The sequence below is a fragment of the Delphinus delphis genome, chromosome 20 (genome assembly GCF_949987515.2).
Source record: "Delphinus delphis chromosome 20, mDelDel1.2, whole genome shotgun sequence".
Classification (NCBI taxonomy): domain Eukaryota; kingdom Metazoa; phylum Chordata; class Mammalia; order Artiodactyla; family Delphinidae; genus Delphinus; species Delphinus delphis.
This window is the reverse complement of record NC_082702.1, coordinates 20,084,464-20,100,467: the sequence shown is the minus strand read 5'-3', so window position 1 is coordinate 20,100,467 and position 16,004 is coordinate 20,084,464. Positions and strand designations below refer to the sequence as shown.

At 48.7% G+C, this 16,004-nt stretch overlaps 1 protein-coding gene across 1 annotated transcript in view; it reads left to right on the top strand.

The window, feature by feature from the left end:
- The first annotated feature begins 8,688 nt into the window (after positions 1-8,688).
- ZNF536 (zinc finger protein 536) overlaps positions 8,689-16,004 on the top strand; it is a 229,970-nt gene continuing 222,654 nt past the window's right edge. The window contains exon 1 of the mRNA XM_059999941.1: positions 8,689-10,861. Coding sequence (XP_059855924.1) covers positions 8,689-10,861 — 2,173 coding nt within the window. The remainder of the gene's footprint in view (positions 10,862-16,004) is intronic.

The window sequence follows — 16,004 nt, the reverse complement described above, 5'->3', positions numbered from 1 at the left end:
CTTCCGTTTCATGCATGGGGAACCCTCCCTGTTTGGTTTGTGAGGCCCTCACATGTTTGGTTTGTGGTCCAGGAGTTTACTTTCACTTTTTATTTTTCTCCACCTCCTCTGATCCACACTCCGTAGAAAACTGCTCATGTGTCACAGCAGCGCTGTGAGGCACATGTGCTATGTGGCAACTCCGGTGGGGGCTTCTTGAGCCCCTGTTTTGCCCCAAATATTAACTCCATGCTCCACAGATTGACATTGAAGTCTGTGCTTGGCCACACCTTCTCCCATCTTCCCCTGGAACAGTCTGTGCTGAGTCCCCATTTTGCACAAGCTCACCCCTCTGTCCCACACACCCTTCCTCCTCTTCTCTGCCTTGTTCCAGGCTCTTTCCAGCCATTATCCTCACTGGTCTTCCTTCCCTTCTCTCCCCTGCACCCCTTAGTCACCGCACCCAGCCCACAGCACGTTGTAGAGTCCTCCGTTTCAGCACTGGATTCTGCCTGGTCTGTGGTCTCCCTGAGTCCATCTGTTTCCCTTCCCTGAGTCAGCTTCAAAGGCAAGGACCTGGTCTTCCTTGTATATCTCTAGATCGGCCATACTTCTTGCCAGATGTAGGTATTCAAAAGTGTTACTGAATGATGTGAGGCCCACTTTACAGATGCAGCGAGAAAGTTGGCAATGAATGAGTTTTTATTAACCACTTCCATGTGCCTCGGTTGTGCCTTGGTTATGTCCTTCAGCTCAGCATTTACTCCACTGAAGGTCCTTTCTGGATCTCAAAGGCTGCTGTGGTTGGCTTCTGAGAAAGTTTATGGCACAGGGTATATTCCTCTGTAATTTAAATGCCATGTTCCCTCTCCTAGAAACCCATTTGCCTTCTCAAAATCCTGTGAAGCGTGTAGGACAGTTAATGCCAGTCCATTTTAGAGAAAAAGAAACTGAGGCTCAGGCAGGTGCCCAAGGTCAAACAGATGTCAGTGGAAGAGACGGCAATTGGATGCACATTAGTGGTCCTTCCAGTGCCTTCTCTCCTCTTACTCCAGTCTAGTTGGGGGAATAACCCACCTGACACAGGACAGGAGCATGTGGAATAAAATATCCGCCCCTACGGATGTTAAGAAAACAAGGTGATATAACTAAATGTTTCTGTGACCCTCCCCCCAACCAGCGATTGAGAGACACGGCGTTTCTAGCCCCACAGTGCCCTCCGGCACCCACCCCATCATGCCAGCCCCCAGGGGTGCTTTCTCTGGACTGTACTGTCTGTTTCCACTTCCAGACAAACAAGGTTGCGAGGGCTCTGGCTCCTTTGAGCTTTCCCATAAGCTGAAGCTTCCTTTGTTTCCACACGTTTTGCAAATGAAGGAGGTGGCATCTGTCAGCATCCAGCCCAGCAAGACTGAACATGGTGTGGACATCAAGGGGGCAGCCTTCCCCTGCAGCGGGTACTGCTTGGGCTCTGGAGTCAGGCTTCCCAGCTATGTGCCCTTGTGGGGCTTAAATATTCTGAGCCTCAGTTTCCTCATTTTTAGTATTGGGCTAGTATGGTACCTACCATCCGAGGTTGTGTGAGGCTAAATGAGATGATAGTTGTGAAGTAAGTACCCAGCCCAGTGCTGGTGCACGATGCTGCCGTGAAGAGGAGGAAGATGCTGAATATGAGGAAGATGATAAGGATTCTGTGGCTGATGTAGGTGGTGATGATGTTGAGGGCTGAGGTGAAGATGGCGATGATGACAATTATTATTGTTGTTATTATTTTTATTTTTTTGAGAGTCCACACTGCCTGACAAGTCCACAATCTTAACAACTACTCCACATGAGGTTGTTCTAATTCCATCCCCTGTTTGCCTGGCTTTGTGTGAGGTGGGCAGATAGTGAGCCAGGAACTCAGACCAGAAGTCTGCTCTACCCCGAGTCGAGGACCAGGAGAACTCTTTGTGGACGTTTTTCCTTTCCCATCTGATGTGCTCATTGTCTGTCTTCAGTTCTGGGCCAGCTCCAACCTTTCCAAAAGCCAACACGTTGGAGAGACCTCTTTGCCTTTGAGAAGTTTGAAATCATCCAAAGCCTTCAAAGAGAGGATACTTTTTTATTCTCTTTTCTTCTTTTAAGTCCTCCAACTCTTGTCCCAACAATACGGAAGCTGCCTGGGGTTTCGGGGGCACCATGTGCAAAGCCAGCCCAGCTGAGTTCCACTCTCCTTTAGAGGCAGAGACCACCCTGACTTTTTGGCCAACATTCCACCCAAAAGGGGAGGTTGGGGTGTTTGACCATACTCTCCAACTTGACTCTCCTGGTTACACAGTTGCCGTACTCCGCAGCCCTATTCGAATATCATATTTTCATTAATAAATTCAGCAAGGATTTAACTGTTTCTGGCCCTGTCTCATAGCGTTGTCTACACATCAGTCAAAACGGAACGGGTCACCCGTGCTGCCCTCCTGTTTATCTATTAATCATCTGATAAATAAACCGCTCAGCATCCTGCCCACTTCAGTAATGTTTGTGATGTAATTTGTTTGGATGCCCAAATGTCACCAGCGTTGATTGTAAGAGACGAAAAAATGTACTTGCTCAGCATAGGAAGCTCTAGGCCAAAATGTAAGCATGAAATCTCGGGTTTATTTTTGTAATAATGTTTACAGCTGTTTAATGACCCTGAAAAGGTTCAGTAGTCTGGTGTTCTATATTTCAGAACAGGAGCATATTACGCTTATAACAACCTTGGTTAAACAGTTTGAGCTACAACAATGGGAAAAATGGTATTTAATAAGAAGCCATTGTATTCTAAGTGAAGTTGTCTTAATTACTGCTTACCCTAAGTGTAAGAAAGCAAGGTGGGTTGTAGGGAAGGGCCAAGAGTCATTTGCGCCCCCAGGAAACAGGTCCACCTACTGCCAGAATTGCATTCTGTGATACGATTTTGGGGTAAAACCCACAGTGGTGTTTGCAGCCCTTGCTGTGAACCTAAGCCCCACCCCTTGCACAGCGACTGGGGGCTTTGGGGCTCCTGCAAGTTTTCTGAGGCAGCGCCTTTACCCCGTTGATAAAAAAGGGAATATTTAGTTGTGCTTGGCTAGACAACAATATTTGATATTTTAAAATCCAGTTGAAATGGTTATTTTGAAAGTCATTTTATTTCCTAACTATTCTTTTTTCATGGTATAAGGATAAAACTCCTTCATGCAACTTACTGGCAAGATCTATATTTTTTGGGCTATTCATAAGATTACTCTTTTTTTTCTGTGCTAGCAAAATGAAACTGTGTTTTTGTGTAAAATTTATTTAGACTCGTAGCAGCTGGCATTTCTGGTGTCCTGATAGTTTCAAATTTCATTTTGAGTGAAGGATACAATTAGGTTCTCTATTGGAAGAGTTAAGTGAAAACTTTTGTCATTGATATCACAGGAAATAAATAGTCTTGAAGGCAGAAATGCAAAATCAAAATAACCATTAGCACCATCAAAGACAGCTGAATGGCTCACTGTACCTGCAGTGATGGGGGTGAGGAGACAGAATGTATTTTGATAATGTGTGCGTCCAATGGCGGGTTTCATGTGCTGAGAATACCCTCTTCATGAAATGTGGAATTGCACAGCTCAAGGAGAAACCCTCTAGCCTTCAGAAGCTTTCAGCTGGGGCCCCTGCCTGTGTTCAGAGGTAGGCCCACACATTTGCACGGTGAGGAATGCCATGGCGGCCAGGACTCGGGCCCAAGCCTGGGTCTTCCTCAATATTGACAGTAGGGTTGAGTGCCCCGGTGCCCCACCATGACCCTAGGCTCAGGAAAGATCAGGACTACGGTGGGATGTGTAGTGTTTCTATGTTGGAGGGATGACGCACCAGATTTGACAGTTCACAGTGTCCCCTGTCCAGTCTCAGTAAGGACGTCCAGCTGCCTCTTCACAGTTTGGAAAATTACAAATGCATTTGTTCCTTCTATCAGTTAGCCAGGGCTTATTGATCTTCCTGCTATGCTTTGGGCTGGGGCCATGAGCTGAAGGCCGAGTGAGCTGTTCTCAGTGTTCAGTAGTTTGTTTACTTGCTTTTGATTGTGCTGAGGGTTTTCCTACCTAAGTGAGAGGGTTAGATGAGTTATTGTATAGGTTCTTCAGAAGGTCCCCGCTGCCCGCTGGCCTTAAGCCCCGGGTCATGGCCCACCCTGTGCTGGCTCCTGGTTTCTTAATGTGCATCCTTCACCTGCTGGAATACAGGGTGATGGCTCCAGAGCCAGCGCTGGGGAATGAAGGATGGGCTGGGTACTCGGAATAAAGTGCTCCCAGGTATTAGTGACCATTCGGGGCAGTGCTGCGTGTGGGTATGTATGTCTGTCCCGTTTGTCAGGACAGGAGAGTGTCCTGTGGCAGGTGGCCCTGCCAGGGACACTGAAACACATTCGCCGCAGGCCTGTGAGGAAGCAGCGTGGTCCCAAAGAGAAGGCGTTCTCCCTGTGCTTGCTCTGGGAGGGCTGGGGAAAAGGAGTAATGTCACCTTCCATCAGAACGCCGAGCCCCCACAGGCAGCCCCACCTCCCAGCCCCTGAGCTCTTAGGGCTGCCGTTGGATCCAATCCCTTAACGGTAGGACAAGTGATCCCTTCGTTTCCCAGGGTACACATTGTATTCCTTGCTAGAGGAATTCCACTTAGGGAATTGCTGCCCCTCCCCCAACACGGTCATACTCTGCGTGTGCGCGCACACACGCGCGCACACACACACACACACACACACACACACACACACACCTCTATATACCTCGTCTGCCATGGTTTCTTCTTTTTCTAAACTTTGGATTCAGTCTCTCTGGGGTCTTTTCATCGCTTCTCTGTTACTGGTGGCCTTGCCTGCACTGGCCCCTTGAACCCAGAGGCCCTTGAGGGCAGCTACATGGAAGGCCCCGGGCAAGTATTTACTGAATGACTGAGATAAGGGGTAAATGAATTCCGGAGGAATTAAGTGTCAAGCCTGGAGAAATTGGGGCCGACCCAGGTTTTGCGAGTCCCAAGCCGGGCCTGGGGCCAGCTCGTCCTGCCTCGGCTGCTTTGGCCCAGGGACAGCACACCAATTACCCCTTGCTCTTTCCAGGAACTCACACTCCCCTTCCTTGCTCTGAGTCTAGCAGCTGGCATTGGTTATGACTGACCCACGGCAGCACCTGCTCCTACTCGTGGAATCACAGGGTGTCAGGTCTCACAGAGCTTTCTGAGATGATCTCCAGGCGTGGCCCTGCCTCTCTGTGGGGCTCGGCACAGGCTTTGCTGGGGCTCATTAGAGGGGCTGAGGGCCGTAATCCTCAGAGCATCTTCTGGTGAGCTGGCTAGCTCTACTGAAATTCTGGGTTCCCCCACGGATCCCAGGATAGATGATCAAGTTCTGAAGGGGTTGATTGCTCTCTGTCTCCTAGTGCCAGCAGCTGGGCCATCAGAAGTGGTCCAAGCCCAGATGGCCACTGTGGGTACGTATAGTTGAAAGAGCTGGTGTCGGGGTGTGGCTCTCCCTTGGCTGTTTCTGGACCCCCAGGTTCTGGGTGGGAGCCCAAGACCCTTCTGACTCTGACAGATTCGGATTGTTGGGTGTTCAAGGACTTCTGCAAAAGCTGAATTTGAATCCCATGAAGTTGGGGTGAAAGTGGTTCTACTACAGGTTAGCCTTCTTTTATGGGCTGTGTTTATAGGGTCTGTTCACTCATCCATTCAGTTAGAACGTCCTGAACCTACAATGAGCCAGCTCTGCTCTAGGCCCTGACGCTTTATCTGTGACCAAGGCAGACATGAGCCTGCCCGCATGGAAGCAAAGCACATCTGTAAAAGGGTCAACAAGAAAACTGCCCCAGTGGTAAGTCCCATGAAGAAGAAAGTAAGGTGATGGTGTAGAGAGAGGCTGCGGGGATCAAGTTTTCTGTGACAAGGTGGACATGGAGGGCCTTTGTGAGAAGGGGATATGTGAGTTGAGACCTGCTTGGGGGGAAGGAGCCACCTGTGCCTTTGCACATTCTCGAACTTGCTGAGTTCAACAATGGCACCTGAAGACCGGTGGCTTAAAGGGGGTTAAAAAAAGCTTTGTTGACTCTGAAAAAAAATTTTTTGAGCATAATAAAAGAATTCCATATCCAAACCTAACTTGAAAACACCCCATGTTCATTATTTGACAAGTTGAGCTGTTGTTACCTGCACGGCGTGACTGGGTGGGGGGTGGTCTTCAACTTGATGCGGCGCATCCAACCTGATTTGCAGTCTTGCTGTATTTGCACATTCAGCTTCCTCTCCCTCCTGCCGAACTGGCGTCAGCTCAGCAGCAGTAACCTGAAAATAGCCCATCTTCCTGGATTCATGTCTTCTGAGCTGGCCAACCGGGCAGCCTTTGGAAGTGGGCCATCCATGTTGGCTTTGGACTTTCCAAACTTCCTCAGAGCTCTTGGGTGGAATTCTGAGCGCTCCCAAGTGGCTTCAGGGTCATGATCCATGTTTGCTCAGGAGAGGAGCCAGTGCAGCTGGATGGGGCTTGAAGGTGGAGAAACAGCTCTAGACAGGGCCCTTCCAGGCCCCAGTCCTGCCCCAGCAACTTCTCACACTGGGCCTGCTCCTCCCCGCTGGTCAGCGGGTGCCATGAGTGCTGGGGCTGGACAGTCTTGTCGTCCACCAGTGCGTCTTCAGTGCCAAGGACAGGACCTGGCACACAGTGGAAACTCAGCAACTTTGTTGAATGAATGTAAGAATCTCCATGAGAAATTACTCCTTTCTGACCAGGCTCCAAAGTGGTTTCTTTTTTTTTTTTTTTTTTTTTAAGTATAGACTGCCACCAGAGAAAAAAAAGAAAAGATGGAAATTGGAAACATTATTTTACTGCAAGTGACCGTGTGCCTGTATGTGTGTGTGAGTGTGTATAGTTGTTCATGGACAGTCAGCCCTGCACCATGGTTGCAGTTTCTCTCACTCCTGAAAATAAACATCATGTCTTTTTCTTCTCCTCTCTTGCAAGACAGACTCACAGCCTCTGTCTTCTTGCCAAGGAAGTCAGGTCTCCCATCGGAGACCCTCCATCCACGCATGGTCTGCCTGGCAGGAAGCCCAACAGGCAGCAGACCCCACCGGGGCTGAATGTGCTTCCTCCACAGTTGAGCTCTGTCCCCACAGGTCTCCCTGAGGAATCGCTTGGCCCAGCAATCAGTCCTGGCTGGGGTTAAGCGGTACTCCTGGACCACCTGGCTGGCCAACGCATCTAAACATTGGGATACAAAGGGGATGGATGTGCAATAACTGTTCCAGTGGCAGGAAACAAATTTGGACTCCTTCAAGTGGAAGGCAGATCTAGAAATAGAAGGAGCCCAGGCGTGGATTCATTGCCTGTCAGAGTTGAGCTCCCCACATGCTCTGATGTGGAGGGAGCTGTTCCCTCTGCCCCACCCCCGAATGCCCTGGCTTCAGCCATTCTGCACAGGCTGGAGAGGGGCAGAGAGGACTATTAAAGCCAATTATGCAGACCAGCTTTGAGTGTTAGTGTTTAACAAACAGCTTTGAGTTCTAATTTTCTGCAAAACACATACTGCAGGTACAATTTGTACTCATTACTGTATATTGGGAAAGTTATTAAAAACACTCAAACTTGGTTGAGACTTCCTATGGCATCATCCCTGGATTTTAATTGGTTTTTATCTAGTTCTATAAAAGATCTCTTTAAGCCCAATCACAGTCCCTGCCGCAGATATCATGCCAGTTGAAGGACAGGGAAAGCGCGCTCTGTGATGTAAGTCCTTACCCCCTACCCAAATTTGAGCAGTCTCAACAATCCACTAAAATTCCATCACGAGGTAATTTATACTTCTTTTGATGGGCACAGTTACCAAATGACAAAATAACAGTGTTTCGTAACATAAGGGTTAAATCTTAATCTCTGAGGTTTGCAAAGCCGCTACTTGCAGTCTCCTTAAAATTTAATATACCTCGTTAATGCTTCCTTGCAAACACTGAAGGATTTTTATGATTATAATCATGTGTTACAGCACCTAGTACTGTTTCTAAGCAGCATACTAATCAGCTTAATGAGATATTACTGCACTTTTTGTTGACTAAAGCAAAATCCCTTTTATTGTTCTAAAGCCTGTCCTTTACTTTATTTTTTCCCCAAACATTATCTTGTTTTATTATGTACCAGTAAATATCGTGCCACTGGGTTGGATTTTTTTTTTTTTTTTTTTTTTGCCAAATCATAAAATAATCTCTTTCATCTCAGACTGGCGAACATATCGAATATAGTAACCAGAAACAAAAGTTCCAAGTGAGTCAGTTTGGTCTTGCAGTTAAAGCCATTCTGCTCTATGGCAAACTTTGAACTGGACCAACAGGTGCAGGTGCTACAAGGGGGGAGAGGAGGAAAAGTTTAACACGTAGACCCTTGATTTGTTATTAGGTGTTGAAAGTGGTAAAACATTAATAATTTAAATGTGAATGAATAATTGCAGTCTGTAAATAGAAAATACAAGGAAGACGATCTATCGCCAAAACAAATTGGAGGAGCAGTGCCATATTGCATAATTGGCATTTAATAATTCATTTTTTTATTATTGTTTTTGACTATAATTCCTTAGCATTATTCTGTGTAGGTAAGGCATGAAATGCAAATTCCCCACCAGCTGATGCTGTTGATTCGCTGCGCCACGGTACCTGGCACAGATCTGAACTCTCTTTTTATTTTTAGGGATGGAAGAAGCCAGTCTGTGCCTTGGAGTGTCCTCGGCGGCGCCGGAAGCTGAGCCCCATCTGAGCAGCCCCGTCCTCAACGGCCAGTATGCCATGAGTCAGAAGTTGCACCAGATCACCTCGCAGCTCAGCCATGCTTTCCCCGAGCTGCATCCACGGCCCAACCCAGAGGAGAAGACCCCGGTTCCCCTCGACGAGAAGGCCCACGTGCCCATGAGTGGCCAGCCCATGGGCAGTCAGATGGCGCTCCTGGCCAACCAGCTGGGCCGGGATGTGGACACCAGCCTCAATGGGCGGGTGGACCTGCAGCAGTTCCTCAACGGGCAGAACCTGGGCATCATGTCCCAGATGAGCGATATCGAGGACGACGCCCGCAAAAACCGCAAGTACCCGTGCCCTTTGTGCGGCAAACGTTTCCGCTTCAACAGCATCCTCTCCCTGCACATGCGCACTCACACCGGCGAGAAGCCCTTCAAGTGCCCGTACTGCGACCACCGGGCGGCACAGAAAGGGAACCTCAAGATTCACCTGCGGACCCACAAGCTGGGCAACCTGGGGAAGGGGCGCGGGCGGGTGCGCGAGGAGAACCGCCTGCTGCACGAGCTGGAGGAGAGGGCCATCCTGCGGGACAAGCAGATGAAGAGCAGCCTGCTGCAGCCCCGGCCGGACTTGAAGCCCCTGCCGCACGCCCAGCAGACCCCGCTGGCCGCCTGCAACCTGGCCCTGCCCACCAACCACAGCGTGCCCGACGTGGCCAACCCGGTGCCCTCGCCCAAGCCGGCCAGTGTGCAGGAGGACTCAGCGACCCCCGCTGCTGGCTTCCGCTGCACCTTCTGCAAGGGCAAGTTCAAGAAGAGGGAGGAGCTGGACCGCCACATCCGCATCCTACACAAGCCCTACAAGTGCACGCTGTGCGACTTCGCTGCCTCGCAAGAGGAGGAGCTCATCAGCCACGTGGAGAAGGCCCACATCACGGCTGAGTCGGCCCAGGGCCAGGGCCCCAACGGCGGCGGGGAGCAGTCGGCCAACGAGTTCCGCTGTGAGGTTTGCGGACAGGTGTTCAGCCAGGCGTGGTTCCTGAAGGGCCACATGCGGAAGCACAAAGACTCCTTCGAGCACTGCTGCCAGATCTGCGGCCGGCGCTTCAAAGAGCCCTGGTTCCTGAAGAACCACATGAAGGTCCACCTCAACAAGCTGTCAGTGAAGAACAAGTCCCCTAGCGACGCCGAGGTGCCTGTGCCCATGGGCAGCATGTCCCAAGAGGCCCACGCCAACCTGTACTCCAGGTACCTCTCCTGCCTGCAGAGCGGCTCATTTATGGCTGCCGACAAAGCCAGCCTGAGCGAGCCCAGCCAGCTCTACGGCAAAGGCGAGATGCCCGTGAAGGAGAAGGAGGTTGTGGGGAAGCTGCTGACCCCCATCTCCAGCATGGCCCATGGCGTCCCCGAGGGTGACAAGCACTCCCTCCTGGGATGCCTCAACCTTGTGCCACCGTTGAAATCCAGCTGCATCGAGCGGTTGCAGGCAGCGGCGAAAGCTGCCGAGATGGACCCCGTGAACAGCTACCAGGCGTGGCAGCTCATGGCCAGGGGCATGGCCATGGAGCACGGCTTCTTGTCTAAAGAGCACCAGCTACAGCGCAACCACGAAGACACCTTGGCGAACGCCGGAGTTCTGTTTGATAAGGAGAAGCGGGAGTACGTGTTAGTGGGAGCAGATGGCTCCAAGCAGAAAATGCCTGCTGATTTGGTTCACAGCACTAAAGCGGGCAATCAGAGAGACCTGCCAAATACGCTCGACCCTTTGGAAGGCAGTCGGGATTTTTTGTCACATGGGCTGCACCAGGCTCTCGAGTACAACCTGCAGGGTCCCGGGAGTCTGAAGGAGAAGCCCACCGAGTGCCCGGACTGTGGCCGTGTGTTCCGCACCTACCACCAGGTGGTCGTGCACTCCCGCGTCCACAAGCGGGACCGCAAGGGCGACGAGGACGGGCTGCACGGGGGCCCCGATGAGCGGCGCGGCTCGGGCAGTGACCAGGAGTCCCAGTCGGTGAGCCGCTCCACCACACCCGGCTCCTCCAACGTCACTGAGGAGAGCGGGGTCGGAGGCGGGCTCTCGCAGACCGGGAGCGCCCAGGAGGACAGCCCACACCCCTCCTCGCCGTCCTCCTCAGGTAGGTTGCCAGGGGAGATGGGGGAGCGGTGGCTGGCGCAAGGGCCCTCCCTGCCCCGGGGCCTGGTTCTGCACCAGCCTCTGTGGGGAAGGGTCCTCGCTGCCCTTCAGAGTCAGCTCTGAGTTCACCGTGGCTTTGTGCTGTATGTGGACCTTGCCCGTCTGCCCCGCCTCAAGGGAAGGCTATCTTTTCAACTCTTTGACCTTCCCTTGAACACTGGCCACCAGGAAAGTAAGCTGATCCTCCTCCCGTGTGGGGGAGATGGCCGGTTGTTACGTTTGCCAGCTGGGATAGCCTACCCTCCCCTGTGATTACCTGGCCCCATTTCATGCCCTGACCCCCGTCCACCATCACCCCTGGAACCCGGGAGCTGCTGTTTGGCTCCATCCGCGGATGTGAATGTGTAAGTTCAGACCCTCACCATCTCTCCCCCAAGTGTATGCCCATAATTCTGTCATTTGGGCCCCTCACTGCCTCTCCCTAGACCAAACCTCTCTCCGGCCCCCTTTCAAAAGTACAGCTTGGCTCAGGTGCCTCTAACCTGAAGAACCACACCATTCTCCTCTGATGGTTTGGAGAAGCACAGAGGTTTGAAACACAGATGCGCGACTTCATGTCTTAAATTGTACTGTGTTACACGGGCGATACAGCTTTGGGGTCTAAAATAGCAAAGCAGAAAATCTGTCATCAAAATGTCTGTGAAATGCTGAAGCTTCCTGGCCCAGTTTGAGGAAAAAAAAAAAAAAAAAAAGAAAGAAAGAAAAAAAAAAAACTCACTAGCCTAAGACAGCTAAATTAAAATCACTACCTAACAGCAGGTAAGCTTGTTGCCTTCGTATTTCCAAAGCCCCTTACTAATGGACAGTAAATTGAAAGTTATATCTCTAGCCCTTTATAAAGAAAGCATCTCGCTAATACTGTAATCATTCTGCAGCCTAACAACAGAGGAAATCATGCCATAACAAATACCCTGTTACTAATGGCAACATTGATTTCTGCAATCAGCCATTAAGTCTAGAAAATGAAAGACAGTTTGAGGCACCTCAAGGCACTGCATTGCCCACTGTTAAAGATGTGGCACTGTTGAGGGTAATTTTTTAAAAGTTTTTTTCCCCTTTTCTTTTTTTTTCCCTTCTCAGTTTCAATAAATATTTCAGTATTAGAGGCAATTCACCACCACACTCATTAAGTAGATGCCAGCTTAGTTGTGTTGTTATTGTCATGCTTCAGTATACCCTTCTTCCAGGACAAAATGAGTATTAAAATAAAGTGTGAGTCTGGTGGCTTATTACAAACCAGTAAAGAATTGTTAAGACACATAAATCTGCACTGCACATTCCAAAGATTCCGATAGCACTTAATGCCGCTGCTTAAACACCCATGAAACACACTGTCTCCACCTGGAGCCCTAGCCTTGTTTGCAATTCACTTCAGTGACGCTCTGGAAGAGTTTAATGAGGAACTCCAGCACCACGGAGGGCTAGGCCACACTGCCTGGAGTGACCACCGCCCAAAACTTGCAAGGGAAGGGTTTTCCAGTGTCAATGCCTGACGGCAGGGATTCTGAGATGATCTTTGTGCACCAAGGCAGCAAAGTGCCAGGTGTCCTACTGTCAGGAGGGATTACTTCTGGCCTCCTGTGAGGAGGTCCCCTCTCCCTGCGGAGTGTCATCTCACGGTTTTGGGGATGTGGGACCTTTCTGGGGCAGAAAGCAGAGCGCATACTGGCTTTCCTAAGTTTTTGGAGTGACGTGGAGTTAACACTGACAGATTTTCCTCCCTCTCCCAGCCCTGCTGAAATGAAAAGGTCTCCGCAGAATATTCCGACACCAAATGTTCGGCTCTAATAATGACGTGTTTACCGTGTTTTTCTCACCTTCTGGCCAAGTGATAGCCTCATGCTATTCCTATCTCTGTTGTTTCCATATCTCTAAATACTCAGTTGAAAAAAGCCCATTTTTGCCTAAAAGAACCAACCGGGATTGGGACTCAAAGGAGAATTATACTTGAATTGCGGTTATCTTCTCACTTTTATTTCCCTCATTGAAGTATCGTACAATTGTGAATACAGATTCTTTCATTTCTGGTTGACTTCTTTGTTTTCTTCATATTCAAATTAGACACTTCCATAATTTTCTGACTAAGTAGGAAAATTGATGGCATACCAATATGCAGCCCAAATCAGCCGCACGCCTGGGCCAGTCAGGTTTTCCTGGGATTAGGACCCTTAACCAAATCGGGTTAGTCTTCCCTCCTATTTCAACAAGTCTGACTTGTATAAAGTGTGATTAAAATAAGCATTTAAATAAAAATCTTGACACAATAGGTATTTTATTATTACCTGTTAGAGAGAAACCTGCAAGGTGAAGGGGAGAAAAAAACAATCTTTAAGCCCTTAAGTAAAGAAAGAAGTACTTATTAAGGCTTCTATTAAGAAATAACTGCAAAAACACGGTTTTACAAATTTCTCAGACTGCATAACAATGTCTTAAAACTTAATTTGCATCACTTGATTCTTTTTTTGTTGAAAACTGGGTCAGTAGGGCCTGAGAAACTATTTTTTCAGATCTTAACCAATGAATTCTTCTTTATAAATCGCTGCTCTTAACATGATAGTAGTTCTGAATTCATCATAAAAAACCTTTTTACAGAGAGCCTCTTAGAACAGATCTCCAGAAGAAGGCTTACAATGAGTGGCAGAGACGTCCTTTGTTATCAGATGTAATTCTTTGCAAAGGAGGATTGGAACGGAGTGGCTGTTTAAAAATGTCTTGCTCAGACCGAGACGAAGAAGGGGTCAAGTTTGCAATCAAACAGTTATTGCCGAGATGGGCGACTGTCACTGGCTAGGCTAATGTGGGATGCAGCTGTTTGTTATGTGAGCAAAAGAATGTTTGAATCAGTGAACATGTGAAAATGATTCCAGTGAACCAGAAAATGTGTTTGTTCTTTGGCTCTCCAAACTGCTGAGAACCAAGCTTAAGATCAACTGTGAAAACTAGGACCTCTGACAAATTGAGAGGTCATATTTTCTAACAGAAAATGGACAAGACCAGTCATACAGATCACTTCCCCATCTTTCCCCTTTGTTTTATATTTGTTGTTGTTGTTGATTTGACTTACCAATAATTTCACACCATAGTAGATGTCATTTCTTCCTCCGTGTACGATGCAAAGGGAAACTATTTGGAAAGCAGCAGCTTATAAATTTTACTCTTTTATGACATTTAGAAAGTGGGGCAGCTGTTTTGATGCTCCCTCATTCCTGGCTTGCGTGCAAATGCTCCGATGGCATTAATCTCTGCATCTTTCCCTAAAACCTCGTCTAAGACTGTGCTCCAATTCGAGCTTTACCCTGAGTCAGAAGACGACCAAAGTTCTGTTTCTTTAGATTTTGCTTTGGAAATCACGGTCAGAATGATTAAAACTTAATGTACTAAGAAACGATACTGTTCATTATATCCAACAGGGCAGTTACCTTCTGCATTCCCCATAATTTTGGAGAGGGGCTAATTGAAGTGTTGATGGTGGGAAAGGGGTAATTGAATGTGTTGACCCTCTGTTCATTAAAGTCGGCTAAGTTACATGATCAACGGAAAGCCAGGAACAGACGCAAAGATGAAAATATTGTTAACCCCTGCTACTTCTGGTATAATATTTTGAGATGGACAAGGATTATTTGATCAGCTGGGCTGGAAGCCTTGCGGGGTCTTCTTTTGTTGCCTGAGCTGCATTCCTGAAATGCTGGGTCTCCATCCTGTGCTGGCCCATTGACCACAGCATCAAAGGCCTTTATCCCGGGCTCCCTTGCATTTACATTGGGTGTCTAGTGATATGATAGATTTTCTTTCTTTTCCACCTCTTTTTCTCATGTGGCTCCTCCTCCCTGCCCCCATTCATGATAACCACTGCCTGCTCTGCACAAACAAATCCGGGCACCCAAAAGAAGGGAAAAAAAGAAAAAGAAAAAATTTAAGTCTGAGGATTAAGATCTTCTTTTTTTTTTTTTTTTTTTTTTTGCTTGTGCATTCCAATTGTTCTTAAAATATTTGGCAATGTCAATTAGTAACTGAGCAGAGTTAGCTGATGAACACAATTTTCCAGTAGACTGAGCACCCTATTGTTGCCGAGCTAACAGCAGATTTCTGAGGTCATTATCATTCGCTGGTTGCTTGGCCCAGCTGCTTCCTGCTGCAAAAGCCAAACTTTATACTGGAGCTTGGGGATGGCATGCAGCAACAGGGGGCTGGGAGGGAGAGAGGGGAGCTGGCTGCAGAGCCGAAGACAGTCATTATCAGCAGAGGAAACAGAAAGTAAAAGTTTCCAGGCAATTCCAGGAAAACTGCCCTATCAGGCTTCTCCCTCCCGTTCCTCTCCCAGCACCTTCCACCTCCAGGCAGGGAATTAAAATTTAGGACCAGGGGACGCCCTCTGGGCATTGTGGCCACTAATCTCTTTGCTGAGCAGAACTTTGGAAAACAAGAATCCCATTTAAAATTTACTTAAAAATCGTTAACCCAATCTAAGGCATGTGAGTGATTTCCTCATTGATAGACTCCTTCATTTTTTATTAAAAACAGAAGAAAGAAAAACAAATTATTTTTTAAAAGATGAAATTAAAAACTTGAAATTAGTAAACTTGGGGATGACAAACAGGGAACATTATTTCATTTTCCAGGGGGAAAATTTTGAGCGGATACTAGTCTGAAATTCCTTGTAAATCAAATTTAGCATGGAAGGTTCCCGCTGCCCACTCTGGCTTCCCCTTTTTCCTTCCCCCTCTCTCTCCCTCCCCCACCCTTTAATTTGGGAGCTGGTTCAGTGAGATGAAAAGCTGCACTTTTTTAAAGCTCAGCTGTTAAAACTGAGCGCCATATGCAGCCTTTCCGTCCCGATGTGGAAGTGTGTGCAGGCGGCCACCGTGTTTGTGGAGATTTACGGAGGCTCGGCTGTGTGTGCTGAAGCCCTGCCTGGGCAGATGCTGGCTGGCCCTGCCTCCCGGGAGCTGGCCCCGCCTGGGCTAATAGGCTGGCCAGATTCAGCCTGGCTCCTGGGGCGTGTCCAGTGGGGCAGAGGTCAGGGGTCCAGGTGGGTTCCCTCTGGTCTCCCACCTTTCCGCTGGATCTGGGGGCGGTCCGCCCAC